The 20,798-nt window shown below is 43.7% G+C and overlaps 2 protein-coding genes and 1 long non-coding RNA gene across 3 annotated transcripts; 2 read left to right on the top strand and 1 right to left on the bottom strand.

The window, feature by feature from the left end:
* Positions 1–987: 987 nt before the first annotated feature.
* LOC146547873 (nucleoside hydrolase-like) lies at positions 988–4,538 on the top strand. Its single transcript, XM_085264444.1, has 8 exons — positions 988–1,037; positions 1,706–1,883; positions 1,972–2,151; positions 2,950–3,061; positions 3,178–3,314; positions 3,465–3,542; positions 3,760–3,852; positions 3,944–4,538. Exons 2-8 carry the CDS (start codon positions 1,707–1,709, stop codon positions 4,121–4,123), a joined length of 957 nt encoding a protein of 318 aa, XP_085120570.1. The 5' UTR covers positions 988–1,037; position 1,706; the 3' UTR covers positions 4,124–4,538.
* Positions 4,539–10,472: 5,934 nt separating this feature from the next.
* LOC146547872 (uncharacterized) lies at positions 10,473–13,834 on the top strand. Its single transcript, XR_014890790.1, has 3 exons — positions 10,473–10,544; positions 10,848–10,978; positions 12,293–13,834. It is a non-coding gene; the product is annotated as an uncharacterized LOC146547872 (long non-coding RNA).
* Positions 13,835–14,943: 1,109 nt separating this feature from the next.
* On the bottom strand, positions 14,944–19,087 carry LOC146547871 (uncharacterized). The gene is made up of 3 exons (XM_085265008.1): positions 18,013–19,087; positions 17,371–17,556; positions 14,944–15,017 (listed from the first exon to the last, which is right to left on the bottom strand). The coding sequence occupies exons 1-3, from the start codon at positions 19,001–19,003 to the stop codon at positions 14,944–14,946; spliced, it is 1,251 nt and encodes a 416-aa protein (XP_085121134.1). The 5' UTR covers positions 19,004–19,087.
* Between the last annotated feature and the right edge of the window lie 1,711 nt (positions 19,088–20,798).

Genomic DNA, 20,798 nt, shown 5'->3' with positions numbered 1-20,798 from the left:
TAAGGGGGAAGTTGGAATGTTACATTTCAGACACTTTGATAAGTCGTCACATATCTCGCGCCAAAACTTCTGAACTGGTGGACAGAACCAAAGAGCGTGGATATAATTGCCGGTGAATTGGTTTGGCAGTGTGAGCAGTTGTTGGTAGACGTAAAGCCCATCTTGAACATCCGATGACCTGTATAGTGCACTCTATGTAATATTTTGTATTGAATTAATTGAAGACTGGGATTTCTGATTAGATGAAAGGTTTTTAAGCAAGTCTGAGACCAGAAGTTTAGGTCTAAGTTAACTGATAAATCCGCTTCCCATTTTGCAATAGGAAGTGATATTGATTCATCTGTTTTAGAAAGCATTCTGTATATTTTGGAAAGTAATTTGGGGGTTTTAAGAGTAAGAAATTGAACCACACTTGGTGGTGTTTGTAGTTCAACTTGACCCGGTTTAAATTTCTTTTTTACTATGGATTTAATTTGTTGATATTCTAAAAATCTTTTCTTGTTGATCCCATATTGTGTAACTAGTCCGTCAAATGAAATAAATTCTGTTCCTTCTAGTATATGTTCTAAATATTTGATTCTAATTCTAATTATCTAAATTGTTGCTGCATGACAATAAAAAGTGAAAATGTCTATCTTAGTGTGCCACTTTTTACATAATTTAGCAGGTAGCACTTTTGTAACCGTCTTCTTAAACATTAATACAAAGATAACACCCATTAGTCGATACCAAAGGATACAAGTGTTACACCTTAAGAATCTACTTTCCCAACCCACCTCTCTGTGCGTGATTTTTTTTAAATGCTGTTCATTTACATGACAAAAATATTTTTTTCACTTTATTCAAGCAAGTGGAAATTTGGACAATCTAAATCTCAAGCTAAATTTGTAACACCTACAGCATATCTGAAGGTGGAGTTAGCCATGTACTTATGTAACACTTCCTTATATAAAGCTGGCTGCTCTTCAGTTGATAGCATTCAGCTATCACAGCTCCAATCACCAAGCTCTAAACATCTGCCAGAATCCATTTACCAGGTGAGTATTTTACATTTTATTTCAGTAATAATTTCAGAATCTCACAGTATTTGTGAAGGTTAACATATCTTTAAAATGTAATTCTTAAAACCCCCAGAAATCACTTATTTTTTTCTTTCTTTCTTTTTATTGCACCTAAAAGCATAATTTTGTGGTGTTTTGATTTGTTTTTTGTTTTTTGACAATGGAAACTGTTGTTTAAAATTCTTTAACCTTGCCACAATCAGATGCAGGTCAATTACCTGTTCATGAACATTTTTCAAAATCTTTGTGCAAGCGACTATTTTCATATATATTGTAAAATGAAGATCCCAGATATTTTAAAAGCTGATCTAATTATGATATTTGTACTGAACACTACACATTTTAATGCTGTATCTAAAACATTCTCCTGCCTCTACCATAAAACAGTTGAAGCAGTCTTTCAATCTAACCTTCATATTTAGGAAAGCTACAAAACATGTAGTTATGCTATGAGAGAAAGGTTTTGAGAGTGTGAAGAGAAAAACACTGTATTGTGTTTATTTAAAATATTTGTAGTTATCTGTGTTTTTGCCTCTTTCCCTCCATCTGACAGCTGAGATAGGCTACAGTTAGACATGTGGTCAAAAATGGATTATTATTAGAAATAATCACTCTTCAGGTTTGAATCCTGTGGTTAAACACAGGATGAAGAAGCTCATCATTGATGTGGATGCTGGGGTGGATGATGCTATTGCCATCATGATGGCCCTCTCCACACCTGATGTGGAAGTTTTGGGGATCACCTGCTGCTATGGCAACACGTCTGTGGAGAATGTCCTCAGAAATGTCCTTCGTGTCCTGAAAGTCTGCGACAGGCTGGACGTAAGTTTGTGTCACGCTGTAAGAGAGCCCTTCTACACGAATATGTTCGTAGATATGTTCTTACATCCAGCATATAATACTCATACAGATTCCAGTGTACCGTGGCTGCTCAAAGCCTTTGGTGGACCATGAAAACCATGCAGATAATTTCTTTGGATCAGACGGGTTTGGGGACGTTCCAGATCCACACGCACCAAGCCTGGATCTGGTGCAGCAGAAAAAAGCCAAACAGGCCATTGTTGACCTTGTGAACGCAAATGATAAAGAGGTGAGTGTCTGCACCATTAAGCTTCTTACATGAATGAAAATTGAGAGCCTCATTTTCCTGTGATATGTGTACACTAAGAACGTTGTAGCTTACACAGGGGTTGGGTAAAAATGCTGTGTGGAGAAGTAGGTGATCTCAAAATACATGAATACATTTACCCACTTTTTATAAATGGTTTGTGGTTCTGATCAAACGTTTTATTTAAAGGCCCAGTCACAGATTATTTCAGCAGACATGCCTTGAAGTCTTCCTAAAAAATATGTTGACATTTAGCTGAAAATTGTTGAACTCCCACAGATGAAATTGCATCACTTGACTAATAAAAACTTGTTTTACCCAGAGCTAATGATTTAATTGCTTTTTCATGGTGACCAGTAAAAATGGATGTAGACACAATGATATCATCTGTTGGTTATGGATTGCAAAGGGTACAATGCACTTGATGTGAAAGAAGCCAACTCGTTGCGAAGTATCACAAAGTTGCCAAACACACATAAAAAAGCATAACTTGAAGCTTCAATGCAGTTTAAATTGGGAAGTCATAAAAATTATCTGTCAGTTGTCATGAAGTTTCAAGTGCTTAATAGACAAACTGCACCACTGGGCCAACCAAACCAGTTTAATTCTCAATTCATTCTAAACACATTTATCAATAATAATTCTTTTAAAAACTTGATGCATATATATTAAGAATTTTTCAAGGAAAATTATTATTTTACAACTGAGGGTTTGTTTTCAGCTCAAAGGTTGGTTAGGAGGCAATAAAATCATCAATTCAACTCTGTCTCCTGCCTCCAGGTGATCCTCATATCCACTGCCCCCCTCATGAACCTGGCTGCAGCAGTGCAGTTGGACCCTTCCTTGCCTAAAAAGCTTAAGGCGCTCTACATCATGGGGGGAACCATTGAAGGTGGTCTCCTCACAGAGTATTTCCTCTGTCTCTCATTATCCATTCGTGATTTTAGTCTTATAAATATCTGATATATATGAGAATGAGTGTGTGACTGTGCTTGTTTCTGTGTGCAGCCAGGGGTAACATCACAATATGTGGAGAGTTTAACTTTGTGTGTGACCCAGAGGCTGCTTACATCGTGTTGGACCGCTACACATGCCCAACCTACATCGCTACCTGGGAGTTCACCTGCTGGAACTGCCTGCCATGGGTGAGGAGGGAAACAAGCTGAACGAGGGCTTCAGTTCTGTTCCAATGAATAATGTCTGAACAGTTTTAAAGTTTGAAAGGATCTCTGCTAACACTGAGTTTGTGTATAAAGTGGTATTTGAAAATATCTTACAGTCTTTTTTTCCCTTAGTCTTTCTGTGACACCTGGTTATCTGTACATACTGAAAAATCAGACTTTGTGGAAAAGATTTTACGCATCTCAAGACAGGTAAGAGTGTATTAATTGACACAAAGCATCAAGCATTTAAGTCTTAAGTCCTCACTTTGTACAAGAAAATAAGCTCCAGTTAGCAATGAATTTAATCCATCTTCAGTATTGTGTAAATATGCTCGCAGCCCTTTTGCTTAAATCTTGGTGCCCCACTGGTGACAACTTACAGAATATTATAAGATGTCTAATTACCTCTGACATACTGTGTGAACAGAAGTGTGAACAGAAACATCAAGAATTTAATCCCTGTGACGCCTACGCCATGGCTGCAGCCATCAATGATGCAGTCATACCTAAGAGTGAAGAGGCGAGTGACTGCAACTTTTTTTTGTCAGGTTACAATGTAAAACATCTTCGCTGAAATCATTGTTTAATGAATTATTTTGTTACTCTTTCAGGTTGCAGTGACGGTGGAGTTGCAGGGGATCTACACTCGAGGCATGATGGTGCTGGACCGCGACGAGAAGCTGAAAAAAGAACACAAAGTCTTCATCATGAAGAACGTCGACTTGGAGAAGTTCAAGGAAATGTTGATTAATGCAGTCAAAAAGAGTGATGCTGTACACTCTGAGACCTGAGTGTTATGATTCATAACAACAAATAAAAACTTTTGTGTTGCAGTCTCACAAACCATGTACAACATTCATTAAGAAACAGTTTGTCCAGATTGGTGTTGAAGAAGTTGACCAGTTCTCAACTGTGTAGTAGTAAATAAAGTTAATGCTGTGACCCAAATGTATCTGCATAAATGATCAGTATTTATTCAGGTTTAGGTATATGCATTTGCAAAATAGTTTTATGTGTGGTCAAATTACTTTGTATTTGTGTGTGGACTGAAGCGCATGCTAGTGAGTCCTCAAAAGTTACACACAAATGACTGCACACACATTTGTAAACCTTAGTTTATACTTGTGGATTATATTGTACACATTTGTCACGTTTTTGAGACATATTGCTCTCCATATGAGATGGTACTACCACCACATTACTTATATCTTTATGTACATTTACAATGTAAACACAAAATATAATAAGAGACAAAACTGCAATAAGTACAGATTTTATTTGTCTGCATACATACAAATAAACACAGCAAAATAAATTTACAGTAAATGAAAAAAGGACTAGGAGCTCATGTGACGTAAGGGGTTTTGCAAGGCCAAATTGCCCAAGATCATAACCCACCAACCTTAACTCCTCATCAATGAACCCTAACCCCTAGCCCATTAAACTTAACACGTTAACAGGCCACAGCCTATCAGCTTGATGTCTGTGCAAATCTGACAGGACAAAATGTCAGACTTTTGAAGCAAATGCAAGATAAAGTGACTGAAATGAACCAGGAAATGAAATTGGTACTTTTGCATTGTCTTATACATCAGGAGGTACTATGTGAGTCAGCGTTAAAAATTACCCGTGTTTTTGATGTTGTAACTAAAATGGTTAACATCATCGGAGTATGACTGCAGAATCAGAGCCAACTCCATGTACAGAATTCAATCACAGAATTGGAACAAACATTGTAATTGTTGAAGTTTAACAAATCCAGATATGATGATCACCTGTCTGCTGGCCTCCACATTTCCACTTCAGACCCTGAACCTAACTTTGAAGCACTCATATAAGTACACAACGGACTGGATTTCTGTCACTTATTTTCTTATCAGATGATCTTCTTATCTATTTGAGTGAGTGACTATCAAGGAACCAGATCTCACTTGCTCAAAGCTATAATTATTTGAGAAGTTCATTCACACACCCCTGTTCTCTGCTGGCCATCGGGGCGGGGGGACTGGGAGGAGGTGTTGGCCATTCGATTGGGATCTGGGATGCGGGGCCTCTCTGCTGCTGCGGAACCTGTGGAGGTCTGCTTGCCTCCACCCCGGGGGAAAGGGTAACATCTCCTGGACCTAGGTACCATTTCCCCCTCTAGGGGCGAGGGTACCTGGACCCGGGGTATAGAGTTTGTTTGGGGAATGTGATTGTGTGTACAGTGTCCATGTATGTCTATCCCTACGTTGGGTGAGTGCTGAGTATTTGTATATGTGTGCATGAGAGTGGGAATGCATGTTTGTGTCTGTGTGCCTGTTTGTCTGTGTCTATATGTCAGGTCGGGTCTTACACTCCACCTCTCTGGGAACTCCCAGGCCCTCCAAAGTGTGGAGGCCTATCTCCCCTCACCACACTCCCTGCCGGTGACTGATGCCCTCAGGGGTCGGTGCGTTGGTGGTTCTTGGTGTCCGGGGCTGGGCGCTCAGGTATGTACCAGCTCACTCCCGGTAACTACTTGGCGGGGCCTGGCCCCTGTTGCTCGGACAGGCCTCTTCCGGGACAAAGGGGGCCCTCGGGCCTCCGGCCTCTGGGCCTGCAGCTCGGTTCACTCTGGCACAGCTGGCTGCCGGCAGAGCTGGCGGGCACGCCAGTGCAGCCCCCTCTGGCTTCTGCTCCGTGGCTATTGGGTGAGCCCTCATCTGGGGCTCTCCTCAGCTCTTCCCAGGAGGGTGGCACGGATGCCCCTCCGGTGGTCCTCCTTGGGCTCTCGCACTCTGGATGTCTGGAGCCTGGATCTCCTCCATGCCTGCTTCATGCCCTGGGGGACAGGGCTATGGCTCTCTACATCCGCTTGCAGACCATTATATGGGGAAACCTTTTGAATACAAAAGGCTGATCCACACAGGTGTGCACACGGGTGTTCACTGTTCATAGACATAAACTACACCTCTATTGGCTGCTACTTCCAAGCACATTGTGCGCTGTCGGTCCTGCTTGCTACACAACAACATTCAATATTTAGTATTTACTGCTGTTTACACTTAGCTAGATTAACGTGATGGTGTTGTGTTTAGTATGTTGCTCTGTTTTTTTTGCTTGTTTTCTCTTCTTTCTCTCTCAACAGGTGATCCAGGAGATTTTTTTTCCTCTTCTCACTGCCCCTCTTCCCTTCTGTTTTTCTTTTGCTTCATCTTTATTTCTCCCTTTCCTATCCCTCAGTCATGTCTGTCCCGTCTGTAACAACTGAAAATAAAATAAAATAAATAATAACAACAAAGTCGATCAAAGGGACCAATACAGCAAGGCCGTGATGATCCATTTGGCAAAGTAAATCCATTGGTATCCTTGTTGGTCTTCAGGCAACAATTCTGACGGCTAAAGAACCAAATGGGACAGGCAAAAAAAAAAAAAAGAATAGTTCATTTTTATGCATGGATTTTACTCTGTGGCATGAAATGTGTGAGTTAAAGCTACATAAATCTTTCTGTTTTTAGTTATTAAAAGGTTTAATGATTGAACTCCAGTGATCAGACAGTTCACTTAAACAGCACTCAGCCACCTTTTAAATTACTAAATGTGGTCCCACACTTTACAATAACACAGAGTTATTTCATTTTTGAATTAAATCATATACGTGTAAGCAAAAAGAAAGCTTTTCTTAAGTCTTCCTCAAAATCGTATGAACTAGTCTTTATGTTTGGTTACTTTCCACCAAAATCTCCTCATGCAAACATGTCAAGCAAGATGTTAGCAAACACAGGTGTATTGTCAACTGTGAGTGGCAAAATATACTGCAGGATTACCTTTCACACCTGCTGAATCAAGTGTCAAGAATGCAGTTTGGAACAGCCTGTAATAATAATGAGTTAACATTTTCACAAACATGCTTCAGCCCTGCAGCGGTTTGTGTTGAACAACAGTTTGTAGGAACTGTCGTTGAGATGCCAACCATTGACAGACACGTACAGCCTGATCCTCAAGTTCACTCTTGCTTCTCATAAGAGTAAGAAATAGAACCCTATTACAATAGCATATTGTAGCAATAGCAGTAGCTTTTTGTTGAGTGTCCTCAGACTAAACTCCACTGCAGAGGTGAAAAAGTTACATTAAGGTTTTGGCAAATGAGGTGAACACAAACAAATTCTGTGGTGATCAAATGAAGTCTGTCTTTACGTAGGAATGAGTTCAGTGTCCAATATTTCAGCAGTTCAGCAGCCTGATGGCTTGTGAAACTTTCCCAGAATCTGCCGGTGCAGGTCCGAATGCTCCTGTACCTTCTGTGTGACAGCTGGAGCGTGAAGGATGTCTGGCCAGGATCAGAGAGGATCCTCTGGGCCTTCCTTCTAAAGCGCTGTCTGTAGACGTCTTGGATTGCTGGCAGTTCAGACATGGTGATTGTTGTGCTTCTCTGACCCCCCTCCTTAAAGCTTTGCAGACCAGAGCATTACAATTGCCATACAGGGTTACCAGACAGGCAGACAGAATACTCTCGATAGAGTGGCGTATCATGCTAATGAAAGATGCCCTAATATATTTATATACGTTCTTCAAAAATGAACTTAAAAGTTGAATGAAACAATGATATATGTAATGCAGTCTGCACCCCATGTTTTGTGTTCTTATCTTTATAATATAACCCAGTTTTTTTCTATCTAAATGAAGTGTAGTTGTTTTTCAAGTACCAAAGTGCCACAGTCCAGGCTTGCTTATTTAAGAGTGAGTAATGTCTCTGATAAGAAAATTATTAGAGTCTTGCTGTTTCAGAAAGTGGTTTGAGTGCTGGTGTGATTAATGACCATATACAGTGGTCCCTCGTTTATCGCAGGAGTCACTGATAGATGAAATCCATGAAGTAGCCAACTTTATTTTTTACAATTATTATAGATGTTTTAAGGCTGTAAAACCCCTCACTACACACTTTATACACTTTTCCCAGGCAGGCATGAACATTTTCACACTTTTCTCTCTTGTTTGAACACTCTCAAAGTCTTGTAGAAAAATAAGTCCAGTGTTATAGAAGGAAACCAAAGGCACCCGCCGGTGACGATGTTTTGTCGACATTGTTGTGTTTGTTGGGGAGAAAACTTACAAACATACAGTACAGCACGTCAGAGTCACACTGCTAGCGATCGAAGCTTTATGTAAATTTGACCAGCTGAACGCATTCTGTACTGTACAGGAGACACAACACGAGATTGATTGACAATGGTCTAATTGTCTACAGCCAGTCAGGACGCAGAATACAATGCACTTAAAAAAATAAATAAAAAATGCAACAAAAAAGAAAAAATCAGCGAAACAGTGAGGGACCACTGTATGTGCTATTGGATCCCTGCAAAATTCTTCTGCTCATGTTGGAGATTCACCTTTTTCACCTCTTTTTGTGTGTGTGCCAAGCAACTGGGGTACAACAACACCTAATCTATATAATCTAAGCAGAGGTGCATCTATCCAAATCTTTACAGGCTTTCTGTGGGATACCCTTAAACCCCTGCCTACTTAGTACCACGTGAAAGGGTTTTTCTCCAGAGATGGAGAGGTTATTACCAAAAAGAGAAACCGGCTGAGCCAAGGCACAGCGGAAAAAATATTATTTTTAATTAAACTTTATTTTTATAGAACCAAATCACAAATGTGCTTTATATTGTACGATAAAACCCTACAGTAATACAAGGACAACAGAAGACCCAACAATTATATGAACCCCTATGAGCAAGTAGGGTGACACACAAGCAGGTAGGGATGGCATTCTCAATATCACTTATCAATATGATTCTCTTATTGATTCTTATTGGGTTGTAATTGGCTCCACGTTGAGATCTACAACCATCTCTAAGCAGCATATTAAAGGCATTACATTCATGCAGATGAATTGCATGCTGTGGGTCAAATGTTTGTGCATGTTGGAGGCATCGCCCGTTCTTATAGAGTTCAATACTGGGGAAACATGAACCTAGTCAAAAAAGTAATGCATTACACAGAACAGTGTTCTTAAAAGTATTGCAATGCATTATTTACTCATTACATCTGTCATTTTTTACAGTGTGGTATGTTGGAGCAGCAGTTTATCGGCAGCTGAGAGGAAGAGGTTGGATAAACTCATCAGGAAGGCCAGCTCTGTTCTGGGATGCACCCTGGACCCAGTGCAGGTGGTGGGAGACAGAAGGACTCTGGCCAAAATAACATCTCTGATGGACAGAGTCTCCCACCCCATGCATGTAGATGTTGCTGAACTGCAGAGCTCCTTCAGTGAGAGACTGCTGCATCCTAGATGCATGAAGGAGCGTTTCCGCAGGTCCTTCCTCCCTGCAGCTGTCAGACTGTACAATCAGAACTGCTCCCAACAAACATAGATGTTTACATCAATGCTGTAACTGCAATAAGTTAGTTAATTAACCAATTCGCACTACAACCTGGTTTGCCTCTTACCTGTAATTATTTTTATTTAATTTAATAACTGTACAGTACTCTCTGTTTATAGTAACCATTGTCCTTAATGTAAATATGTAAGAAAAATTGTGTATGTTTCTGTTCTGTGTCCTGTGTACTGTTTGTTTGTATATTTGTCTTTTTGGCTGCTGTTACAACCAAATTTCCCCTTGTGGGACAATTAAAGGATTATTCTATTTTATTCTACTTTTGTGTTACTCTGTAAAATAGCTGAAACACATTGTCACATTATAACCAGTAACAGTATAAACCTTAGGAAACAGTCCCACACACCAACACAAATCCCGGTCCTAATGAGGACACACATATGAACTTTCTCTTAGTATTTAGGTATGAACACAATGTAACAATGAAAGCCATGCAGCCTTTAAAGCGATCGCCACAGTGATTCTACTTTGGAAACACGAACAGGTAGAAATGGAGGCGTCAAGCCTGATCGTTCAACCTGATTGTTTGGCCTGCAAATATGCAAGAAAACTTTTTTTTTCATAAAACAGTAGAAAAGCCAGCTATGAGTGACAAACTACATTTGCGTGATGCTGTGGTCATGTTGCATTAAGTTTCTGAAACACAAACAGAGAAGTGGTACATTTTCTTAGAACTGGTGCACTGGTGATGTAGGTGATAATTTAAATGATTACATAAGGCGGTGCTGCTGAAATGTATAAAAATGAAAGTGACAAGAACCAAGTGTTCTTTGTTCCAGTTTGACTGACTTGAACGTAACAGCGTGTCTCAGCTACACTCTGCTCATCTCGAGTCTTCGCTCCTCATTTGGTAAGAATGTTTTGTTTGTGCAATAAAAATATTTAATTCTCAACAGGCTCATGTTCTACACCTCCAAGGAAGTATAACAACCCTCGCTCCTGCCACACTTTACCTACTTTTACAATCCAGACACGGGCTTAAAAACATGCTGACATTATCTGGGTTCTGTGAGCACACAAATCCTGCATAAGCTACATGCATGTACAGTTTGAGACCAGTCTTTATGTTAGATAATCTTTCATTTTCATTCACACTGACTATCAGATGTTGCCTATTCAGTCATGTATTTGATTTATTGTAATCTTTCGCCAGCTTCAGAGCCTTTCACCTGCTGCTCCACACGACCCACTTGTGCCTGAACCGCTGCAGGTTAACCAACCAACCAACCAACCAACCAACCAACCAACAACCACTCATTCACTCATCAGTGAAGCAAAAATAAGGTAATCTCATGCTGGATGCCTTTTAGTGCAGCAAAGGTCGTGAGGTTCTTGAGTTGAGTTTTATTCGTTTTCAGATGTGCAGTGCAGATTTGTTATTACAGACCAAGCCACAATACACGAGGAGATGTGAGGAAAGCTTCCAGCGTTTACATTTATGATAATTTCATGTCCGAGTCGACGTTTAAGTTCTTGCAAATTGTTTCATTGTGTGATGTAAAGATTTCTGGCTGGCGATCAGTTTGTGAAAAGACAAAATCAAAATTCTAATGTGTCTCACTATAAGACATTTAGATTCAACAGCAATTTAAGACTCGGCCCCTTAGTTCCAGTAAAAGATACTCTTAATGCTTCTACACACCAAAACACTTATGATACGTTCATGCTCCATAGTCTGTGGGAACAGTTTGGGGATGGCCCCTTCCTGTTCCAACGTCACTGCACACCAGTGCACAAAACAAGATCCATAAAGACATGGATGAGCGAGTTTGGCCTGCACAGAGTCCTGATCTCAACCTGAAAGAACTGCTCATAAATAGAGCAGAGACTGCAAGTTAATGTGTGAGATCAGTGGCTGACCTCATAAATTCCCCATACACTCCTAAACGCTGTGGAAAGCATTTACAGGGAGGTCGACATCATATGGATTAAAAATAGGATGTAATTCAAGTTTATATGTGTGTGTGAAAGCAGAGGAACAGAATCTTTTGGCAACATAGTGTATGTAACAGTAGAATATGAATGAAGGGGAAGGAGTGTATGAGAAGTCCCTGAGCACCCAAAGACAAAAGCAAAGTAACTAAGCAATCATTCAGCAGCTGATCCGACGCTTCTTGCTGGGCTTGAAGCCAGAATAGGAGCAGGCTCAACAGGAGAGGGCTGGGTGATAGTTGAAGCCTCTGCTTCCTGTTAGATTTGTATTGTTGGATTGTCATTTATGCTTAGAAATATATATTTATATATGCTTAGAAGTATATATTCATTTGTAGATTGAAAGAATGTCTCATCCTAGGAGGTCTGTAACAACTCTGTGTAGCATGAAGAGGGGGGTGCGTTCACTCCTCTTCAGAGAGACACTTGGCTCCAGGCAGGTCTCTCTCATGCATGAGTAACACAAAGAACTTTGCCTATTTGTGTCTTGATTTTTGCTGTGTAGTAAACTGTGGTTTATGCTACAAACCTATCACTTCCCATTCTACTTTAGGAACCACAAGTTAGCATGTAGACTCAAATTTATTACATATTTGTTGCAATAATTTGTGCTTTTTCTGGATAAAATTCTCAATCAGAATATTGTTTCTGTTTTTTCTTCACCAGGTAATAATGAGGATCCTGTTTATCTGTTTGCTGCTCATTGCCACTGAGAGTTCAACGCTTGAAGAAACCCGCTATGGCCAGTTTAGAAGACAGCACATAAATGCCAAGATGACTGCAATGGATTGTGATACGGTTATAAGAAGGAAACAGATCTACAATGTTGACAACAGCTGTAAAGATACCGACACGTTCATCCTTGATAATCCAAGTGAGATCAAAAACATTTGTGTTGAGGGAATATTTGATGAAACACTTCAAATGACAAAAAGTCACAAGAAGTTCAAAGTTGTTAAGTGTGAACTAAGGAATGTGGGAGCCAGAAAACCCAGATGCCAGTATACTGGTAATCTCCTCACTAACAGATATGTTGCAGTTGCTTGTGAAAATAATTTACCTGTACACTTTGCAAGAGACATTCTGGTCTTAGACGGCTAACAACTAGTGTTAAGTATGTTCAGGAAAGCCCCTAATATTATTTTTTCTTTTCTCTTTGGTGGAAGCAAAACTTAGCTGTGAAGACTGTTAACCTGTAGCTAAACACACAATGAATTTGAATCTCTCTAAAACTGCAAAGTAATCACAGAACATCGAACGATTCCTGAAGCTCGTGTTGCTTTGAGTTTGTGGTCCAAAGCATTAACATGTCGTAACAGTAACATGCTGCCACTTGTTCAGTGATTCTGTCATCAGCCATGGCTGGCTTGTGACGCAGTGCCAAAGGTGACTGTGTTTCTGTGATACTTTTACAGTCTGGACGATGTCAATGACTAGTCTCATGATCACACACATTTCACTAAACACACATGAGCTGTTTCTGTCATGAATCGCTGTGCGGCAGGCAGGAGTTGGACCCAAAGTGCAGGACTCAGACTCAGGGAGGTGAACTCAAAACTCAGCTTTATTTGCTGGCAGGGAAAAAACATACAAACTAATCTAAACTGGGAACTTGGAAAACTCACAGAGAGACACACAGGGAGATCCACACAGCATGAGGGACGACGCGACACTGACTCAGAGAAACACAGGGTTTAAATACACTGGGAAGTAACGAGGGGACAAGCAAAGCAGGACGCATTCACATGAGACACGGACCATCAAAGTAAAACAGGAAGTATCACACAGAGACGCGAACTTGACACAGTGGAGACAGCAACTAAGAAATACAGAGACATAAACCATAAGGCAGAGGTCTAAGAACCAAAATACACAGGGAAATACTCAGCTGGGAACACAAGAGACTAGACTAGAGAGAGTAACAAAAAACCAACCATGAGAACATAATGCACAATGCAGAGTGACAGAAAACAAGAAACTCAAACATGCAAAGACACACAATTACACAGAACAGAGGGGACACAGAGAGACATGAAGGGCAAGGGATCAAAACTAGAAGCCATAGAATAAATCACACACAAGTACAATAATACAAAAATCACAAAGAACTAAAAACGCTGGGTCAGGAGACCCAGGACCGTGACAGTACCACCCCCCCTCTCAAGGGCTGGCTCCAGACAGCCCAAACACAGAAAAACAAAACCAAACAGAAAACAACCCAGGGCGGGCGGCGGGGGCCCAGGACGGAGGGCTCGGAACAGAAAACAAAAGAAGAGCACAGCAAGCCCAAGAAAACAACCCAAACACAGAGCAGTTCAGGGGGCCGACCATGCGCAAGGCAACGGCGGCGACGCGGAAACAGTGCAGGAGGCCGGCCGTGCGCAAGGCAACGGCGGCGACGTGGAAACAGTTCAGGAGGCCGGCCGCGCGCAAGGCAACGGCGGCGGCGAAGGAGACAACGGAGCAGTTCAGGGGGCCGACCGCGCGGAAGGCAGCGGCGGCCCTCCAGTCTCAGGCGTGCTGGCCATGGCCTGGTGGGCACAGGACCAGACGAGGCAGGACCAGACGAGGCAGGACCAGGCGAAGCACAGGCTGAGGCCGGACCAGACGAGGACGAAGACTCGGAGGCCGGACCAGACGAGGACGAAGACTCGGAGGCCGGACCAGACGAGGACGAAGACTCGGAGGCCGGACCAGACGAGGACGAAGACTCGGAGGCCGGACCAGGCGGAGCTGCAGAGGCTGAGGCTGGACCAGGCGGAGCTGCAGAGGCTGAGGCTGGACCAGGCGGAGCTGCAGAGGCTGAGGCTGGACCAGGCGGAGCACAGGCTGAAGCCGAAGCTGGACCAGAAGCAGAGGCTGAGACCGGACCAGGCGTAGCAGAAGCAGAGGCAGAGGCTGGCCCAGGCGTAGCAGAAGCACAGGCAGATGCAGCCGGACCAGGCGACGACGAGGCGGTCGCAGGTGGCGGCTGGACAGGCTCCTCGGGCCCTCCAGCTGATGCGGCGTGAGGCTGAACGGGCCCCTCGGACCCTCCAGCGGAGACAGGAGGCTGAACGGGCCCCTCGGACCCTCCAGCGGAGACAGGAGGCTGAACGGGCCCCTCGGACCCTCCAGCGGAGACGAGGAGGTGCTGGCCGGGCTCACTGGAACCCCCAGCGGACGAGGTAGATGGCGGCGTGGGAGCCGCGGAGTCCTGGATGAGCTCATCCGAGCTTCCAGCAGGAGCTGATGTAGAGCCAGAGAGGTTTGGGACCCCTGGCTGAATGTTAAGCCGAACAGAAGACCGTATTGCTATCGGGGACTGGGCCAATGGTTCAGGTGCGAGCTGAGCTACTGGAGATGCGGATGAGAGTGGGAGCTGAGCTACTGATGGTGGTGAAGTAGATAACTGCACGGGAGACTGAACTGAGGGCGTCTGCACTGGCACAGGGGACTGAACTGATGTCTGTTGTAACGGAGGTGGTGAGAGTGGAGTAGGCAGTGGAGTTGATGACTTCACAGGAGAATGAACCAGAGGTGAGTGCACAGGAGACTGAGCTAGAGGTGGTAGTGATAGTTGAGGGGAAAGTGGAGCTGGTGATTGAGTGGATGACTGTGCTAAGGGATGCTGCACTGGGGACACTGGAGACTGCACTAGAGACTGCAGTGACGGTTGTAGTGGAGGTGTAACGGGTGGAGGAGTGGCTGAAGTGGCTGCGGGTCGGGCAGCTAGTGGCTCAGCTACAGAGTGTATTAACGGCAGGGCTATGGGTTGAATGTCTGACTGAGTAGCAGCCTGAATGGCTGGGTGTAGTGATGGTGGTGGTGGAGGCGGCGACTGGGCTTTAGGCCGGGCGGCTAACTGAGCTGAGGGCTGGGGAACACACAGTTCATTTTTAACCGAACCCTCAGGACCCTTCATTTCAGTTTGTAGCTCACAACCATCTGAGTCTAAAACAGTCTTTGGATCCTTGGAGTTATTGAGCACAGAGACACCAATCTTCCTAGTTTCATGGATAGGCTCGAAAGGAACAGGAGTGACACAGTTTGAATGGCTCAATGGGCCAGAATAATTGTCCTTAAAATAAGCAGTTCTTTCATTTCCGGTGCCGCTTACACAACAAGCCGGCCCGGAATTAACAGTTTTTATTTCTGCAGGAGCCAAAAGAGTAGCTCCACCACTCACCCTAGCCGACTGTACAGGAAGAAATCCAGGCCCTCGCTGGGGCTGTGAATGCTGGCGGGGTGTCTGCCGCTTCCCTGTTGAAGAGGGAGAAGGGCTGGCTGAAGGTGATGTGGGAAAACTCGGCTGCAGTTGCTCCTGCTGCGGTGTGGAAATGTTGGGTGCACTGGGGGGAACAATGATAATCCCCAGCATTTTATAAAATGCCTGTGCTGGCGTGAGCTGGTTGCTCGCAGGCTCATAGTATTCCTCGCGGTGCCGCCTCGGGTGCTTTCCTCGGGTCCGGGTCGCAGGCGTCAACAGTGGAGAGGAAACAGAAAAGTGAGTAGACGGGTTAGTGGCAAACGAAGACGACCGGCTACACGGAGGACCCCCAAGAACCAACCGGGTCCCATCAAAAGCCAAGCGGCGCCTCCTCATTGAGTCCGCTGGATCCTTTTTGTGGTCGCGTCGTTCTGTCATGAATCGCTGTGCGGCAGGCAGGAGTTGGACCCAAAGTGCAGGACTCACAGACTCAGGGAAGTGAACTCAAAACTCAGCTTTATTTGCTGGCAGGGAAAAAACATACAAACTAATCTAAACTGGGAACTTGGAAAACTCACAGAGAGACACACAGGGAGATCCACACAGCATGAGGGACGACGCGACACTGACTCAGAGAAACACAGGGTTTAAATACACTGGGAAGTGTAGAATAAGGAGGGGATGTTTTTCTCATTATCATTTAATATTTTAATATGCCATTATTAGTTCATTAGAAGTATATAACCAGCTTTGCATTAAGCATAAATTGAAGTTTTTGATCTTATATTATGCTTTGCATTACAGTGATGGTGATAACTTTAATTTGATCTTTTCTTACAGGTACCAGAATAATAACATGATTTTCCATTGCAGATGTAATCATGATCATTCCATACACATTGCAGTTTGTTGCTCATTCTAGAGTTGTGCTCAAGGTAATTAAAGGTTAAAAGCTACAGCCAGCGCGAGTCTGGCTGATCTATGGAGGGCAAAGGCTTTGAGCTTGGAAGGCCGCACGCGCTTACACAGCACTTATAAGATGTCATTCTTGGTGATTTTGTGCTTAGTCATGTTTTAATATGTTTTAAGTAGAAGTAGCTGATTCAGCAATATTCATTTAATATTATATACTTGATTTAGAGCAATACACACTGATGGTCTTAATAAATGAAAGAGTCCTTGTAGTTGCCATGTTGTGTCTCAGCAGGGTACAGACGGCTCCAGGAGAAGGGGGGCAGTTAGCGTCTGCCCTCGGGAAGGAGACAATGTTATTCTTTGTGTTAAATAAAATTGTCAACATTGATTGTATTACACCTGTCACTACGCATGAGGGGGCGTTCTAATACCCTGATTTCATAAAACTATGGTGATGTGTTTTTTGAGATGAGATCTGAGACTGTCTGCATACAGTGTCCATCTCCCACGTGTGTGATCATTAAATCATCGTTTGACTCAACCCGACCGGACCAGTGTTGTTATTGTGGGTTTTTCCTCTGGTGTCCATCTCCAATATTTTTGAACCATAACATTTTGGGGGCTCGTCCGGGATTTGAACCCGGGACCTCTCCTTCTCCTGTGGGCCCCTTACAAGCCGCCTGTTTCGTGAAACTGGACACTAGCGCCTTTAGCTCGTTCCAGTAGTCTGCGTGGGACCGGTTCCCCTTTTTGTCCCGTTCACCCGAGCCCACCGTCCAAGGTGCCGGAAACTGTCTCCCGGTTTGCAGCTCGTATGGTGTAAAACCTGTGGATTGATTAACAGAACATCTTATGGTCATCAACGCAACCGGCAGGGCTGCGACCCAATTTAGCCCTGTTTGCGCGCAGATTTTTGCCAATTTGTTTTTCAAATTTAGATTCATTCTTTCTACTTTCCCCTGAGACTGAGGATGATAGACCGTTCCAAATTTATGCTGGACGCCCAACATTTTTTCTACTTTTTCCAAATCTTGATTTTTAAAATGGGTTCCATTATCTGATCTAATTCTTTTCGGGAACCCATGACGGGGAATGTAATGATTGATTAAACACTTAATGACAGTCTTAGCATCCTCCTTTTTTGTAGCCCAGGCCTCTGGCCAGCCGGTCAAAGCGTCAACACACACTAACAAATATCTTACACCGCCCGGCCCGGAATCAATCATATCAGTGAAATCAATAACAATCTCCTCTCCCGGCCTCTCAGGGGGCCGAAACTTACCCACTTCCGGTTTTACTGCTGGCTTAGGATTGTGTGCCCCACAGATTAAGCACATCCTGGCCTTCTCCCTTATCATTCCTCGCAGCTCAGGATGCCACCAATGACACAAATTTCTTTCCATCTGGGCTCTCCCCACGTGGGCAAGTCCGTGGGCTTCATCCACCTTCTGTTCTGCCATTTTGGCTGTCAGCACGGGGCGCCCGTCTGGCCCCCTCCACAAATGTCCATCCTGCCAGGCTCCTTTGTTTTTCCACACCCCCTTTTCCTCTGGGGATGCCTCCTCCTGGGCCCGTTTAACTTCCTCAATCAGGTCAACAGGTATCTCTTCTTCTGATGTTACCTGTATCATTTGTCTCTGTCCTTTGTAGCCTGCGGCCTCCTTTGCGGCTTCGTCTGCTCTCTGGTTTCCTTTTTCCACCATACTGGTTCCTTGGGAGTGAGCTTTGCATTTTATAATGCTCACCTCCTCTGGGTCAGCCAAGGCCTTTTCCAGTTCCTCCATTTCATGTATGTGGGAGATAGGTGCATTGGTTGCTGTTCTGAATCCTGCTCTTTTCCACTGAGGCAGCTCCACATGCGCTGCTCCAAACGCATATGCCGAATCGGTGTAGATGTTCACTCTCCTGTTCTTGGCTAGTCTCAAAGCTCGAGCTAAGGCTATCACTTCAGCTCTCTGGGCCGACTGCTTTCCCTCAATCCTTCCTGACTCTCTGACCTGATAATCTCCTTCTACTCTGCAGACCACCGCATACCCTGCTTTCAGTCCTCCTTCGTCTCGGTGGCAACATCCATCGGTGAACCAGTCCTCAGCTCCCGGTATGGGTTCGGCCTTCAGGTCCTCTCTAATCTTTTCCTCGATCTGTGCTCTTTTGGCGCAGTCATGTGGTTCCCCTACACCCATTAAATCTGCCATGTTAATTCCTTCATGTGTGAATGTCAAATTTGGGGCCTCTAAGACTTTGCTCAGTCTCTGTTGTGCCCGTGGTGACATACAAAATGCTTGTGAATTTACGTATGCCACTATGCTATGTGTAGTGAGTATTTTTAGTGGGTGTTCTCTCACTACATGTGCTGTTTTTTGGATAATTCTAGCAACCCCTGCTGCATGTTGTGTACATGTAGGATGCTTTGCTTCTGTTGGATGTAGTTTTACACTAACATACATGAGCACTTCTCTACCCCCCCCTTTTTTCTGAAACAACACTCCATTTACAATTGAGTTTGTTTCAGAAACATCCAAATAGAATGGCTCGTCATAATTGGGTGTGGCTAAATCTGAGGCCCTTGACAAATCCTGTTTTACCCTAATAAATGCGGCTTCAGCTTCAGGCGTCCAAGGCAACTCAGCCTTAAAGTTTCGAACACCAACTTGCTTCATTAGGCCCCTTAAAGGGGCAGTTTTTCCTGCATAATCCGGAATGAACTGCCTGCTGTAACCTGTTAAACCAAGAAAAGAAAGCATTTCTCTCACAGTTCGCGGTTTTGGGTGTATCAAAATTTGGTCTCTGTGTGTGTTCATCAAACCCACTGATTTGTGTGCGATTACCCGGCCCAAAAAGGTCACTTCAGGGCGAACTAACTGCAGCTTGTCTTTACTTACTTTAAAGCCACATTCCGCCAACCTATTCAACACAACGAACGATGCCGCTGTACAATCCGCTGCTGACGGGGCTGCAATGAGAAGATCATCAACATATTGTATTAATGTACAATCATTAGGCAAATTACATGACGACAGGGCTTCTTTAAGCACCTGATTGAAAATGCCTGGAGAAAGTGCAAAGCCTTGCGGCAAACGTGTGTATCTGAGTTGTTGGCCTCTGTATGTGAATGAAAAAATGTCTCTGAGTGACTCATGCAGAGGAAGACAAAAGAATGCATTTGCCAGGTCAATGCACGTGAACCACTTTTGGTCACATGTGATAGCTGATAAAGCTGTGTACGGATTTGGTACCGGTGCAGTAGTAGAGAGTAATATTTCATTAATGGCTCTCAAATCATGTGCCATACGGTATTTTCCTGTTCCATGTTTCTCCACTGGTAGAATTGGTGTGTTCCACAGTGAGTGAGAGGGCTCTAACACCCCGGCCCTTAGCAGGCCTTCTATTGTTTCTGTAATTCCTGCCTCTGCTTCAGGTTTATGTTTATACTGTGGTCTATTGATTGGTGTGTGTGACTTGAGCTGGAACAAGACAGGAGGACACTTAGCTAGGCCAACATCCGTGGGCCCTTTTGACCATAGACTGTCAGGCAGATTCGACAGTCCAGCAACTGCGTGAGGATGATCTACACACTCCTCACCATGTGTTTTTGAAATTTCTTTATGTTCCAAGATCACTGTATCCTCACAGGCACAAGTTATGCGATAGGTTTTACAATTTGGAGCATAAGATAAGTTAGGAATTTGGGTTCTTTGCCACCCTGTGTCGTCCAGTGCTCGCCTGACCATTGGACCTAGATCATGTGTGTGCTATGTTTGCTGACCAGTGTTGCACCTTTATTCCAAACAATACTGCTCCAGATGGGTCGGTAACCAAGGCTCTGGAGGGCCTAAAGAGCCTTTCTGAAACTATGCATGATCACTCCGGTGTTGGTAATCCGTTAGAAGGCTGGCTGACCTCAGTGTTCGGACGGTGGAAGGGGGTCATCGCTTCGGTCATGTTTTCTTTGTCTATTGTGGTGGGTATTATGGTTATTTGTTGTTGTCTCATCCCTTGTGCCAGACGAATGTTCAAAAGTATGTCTGTGAGGGCAGTGGACCCTGGAGTCATTACTCCAATGTCCAT

This window comes from Mchenga conophoros, linkage group LG23 (assembly GCF_057382185.1).
Source record: "Mchenga conophoros isolate Kocher_MC1m ecotype Shallow Benthic linkage group LG23, M_conophoros_male_GT1.1, whole genome shotgun sequence".
In the NCBI taxonomy this organism is placed as follows: Eukaryota; Metazoa; Chordata; class Actinopteri; order Cichliformes; family Cichlidae; genus Mchenga; species Mchenga conophoros.
The sequence above is the reverse complement of the archived record's forward strand: the minus strand, read 5'-3'. Positions and strand labels throughout refer to the sequence as shown.

Excerpts from the sequence above, each read along its gene's own strand:
- LOC146547873 (XM_085264444.1), top strand. The coding sequence starts at position 1,707 with ATGAAGAAGCTCATCATTGATGTGGATGCTGGGGTGGATGATGCTATT. Across the intron at positions 3,062-3,177 it reads CATGGGGGGAACCATTGAAG|CCAGGGGTAACATCACAATA; the intron begins GTGGTCTCCTCA and ends TTCTGTGTGCAG. Across the intron at positions 3,543-3,759 it reads TTTTACGCATCTCAAGACAG|AAGTGTGAACAGAAACATCA; the intron begins GTAAGAGTGTAT and ends CTGTGTGAACAG.
- LOC146547871 (XM_085265008.1), bottom strand. The coding sequence starts at position 19,003 with ATGTCACCACGGGCACAACAGAGACTGAGCAAAGTCTTAGAGGCCCCA. Across the intron at positions 17,557-18,012 it reads AGCAGTAAAACCGGAAGTGG|GTTTTACACCATACGAGCTG; the intron begins GTAAGTTTCGGC and ends ATCAATCCACAG. Across the intron at positions 15,018-17,370 it reads AGGAGAAGGAGAGGTCCCGG|TTATCTACTTCACCACCATC; the intron begins GTTCAAATCCCG and ends TCTCCCGTGCAG.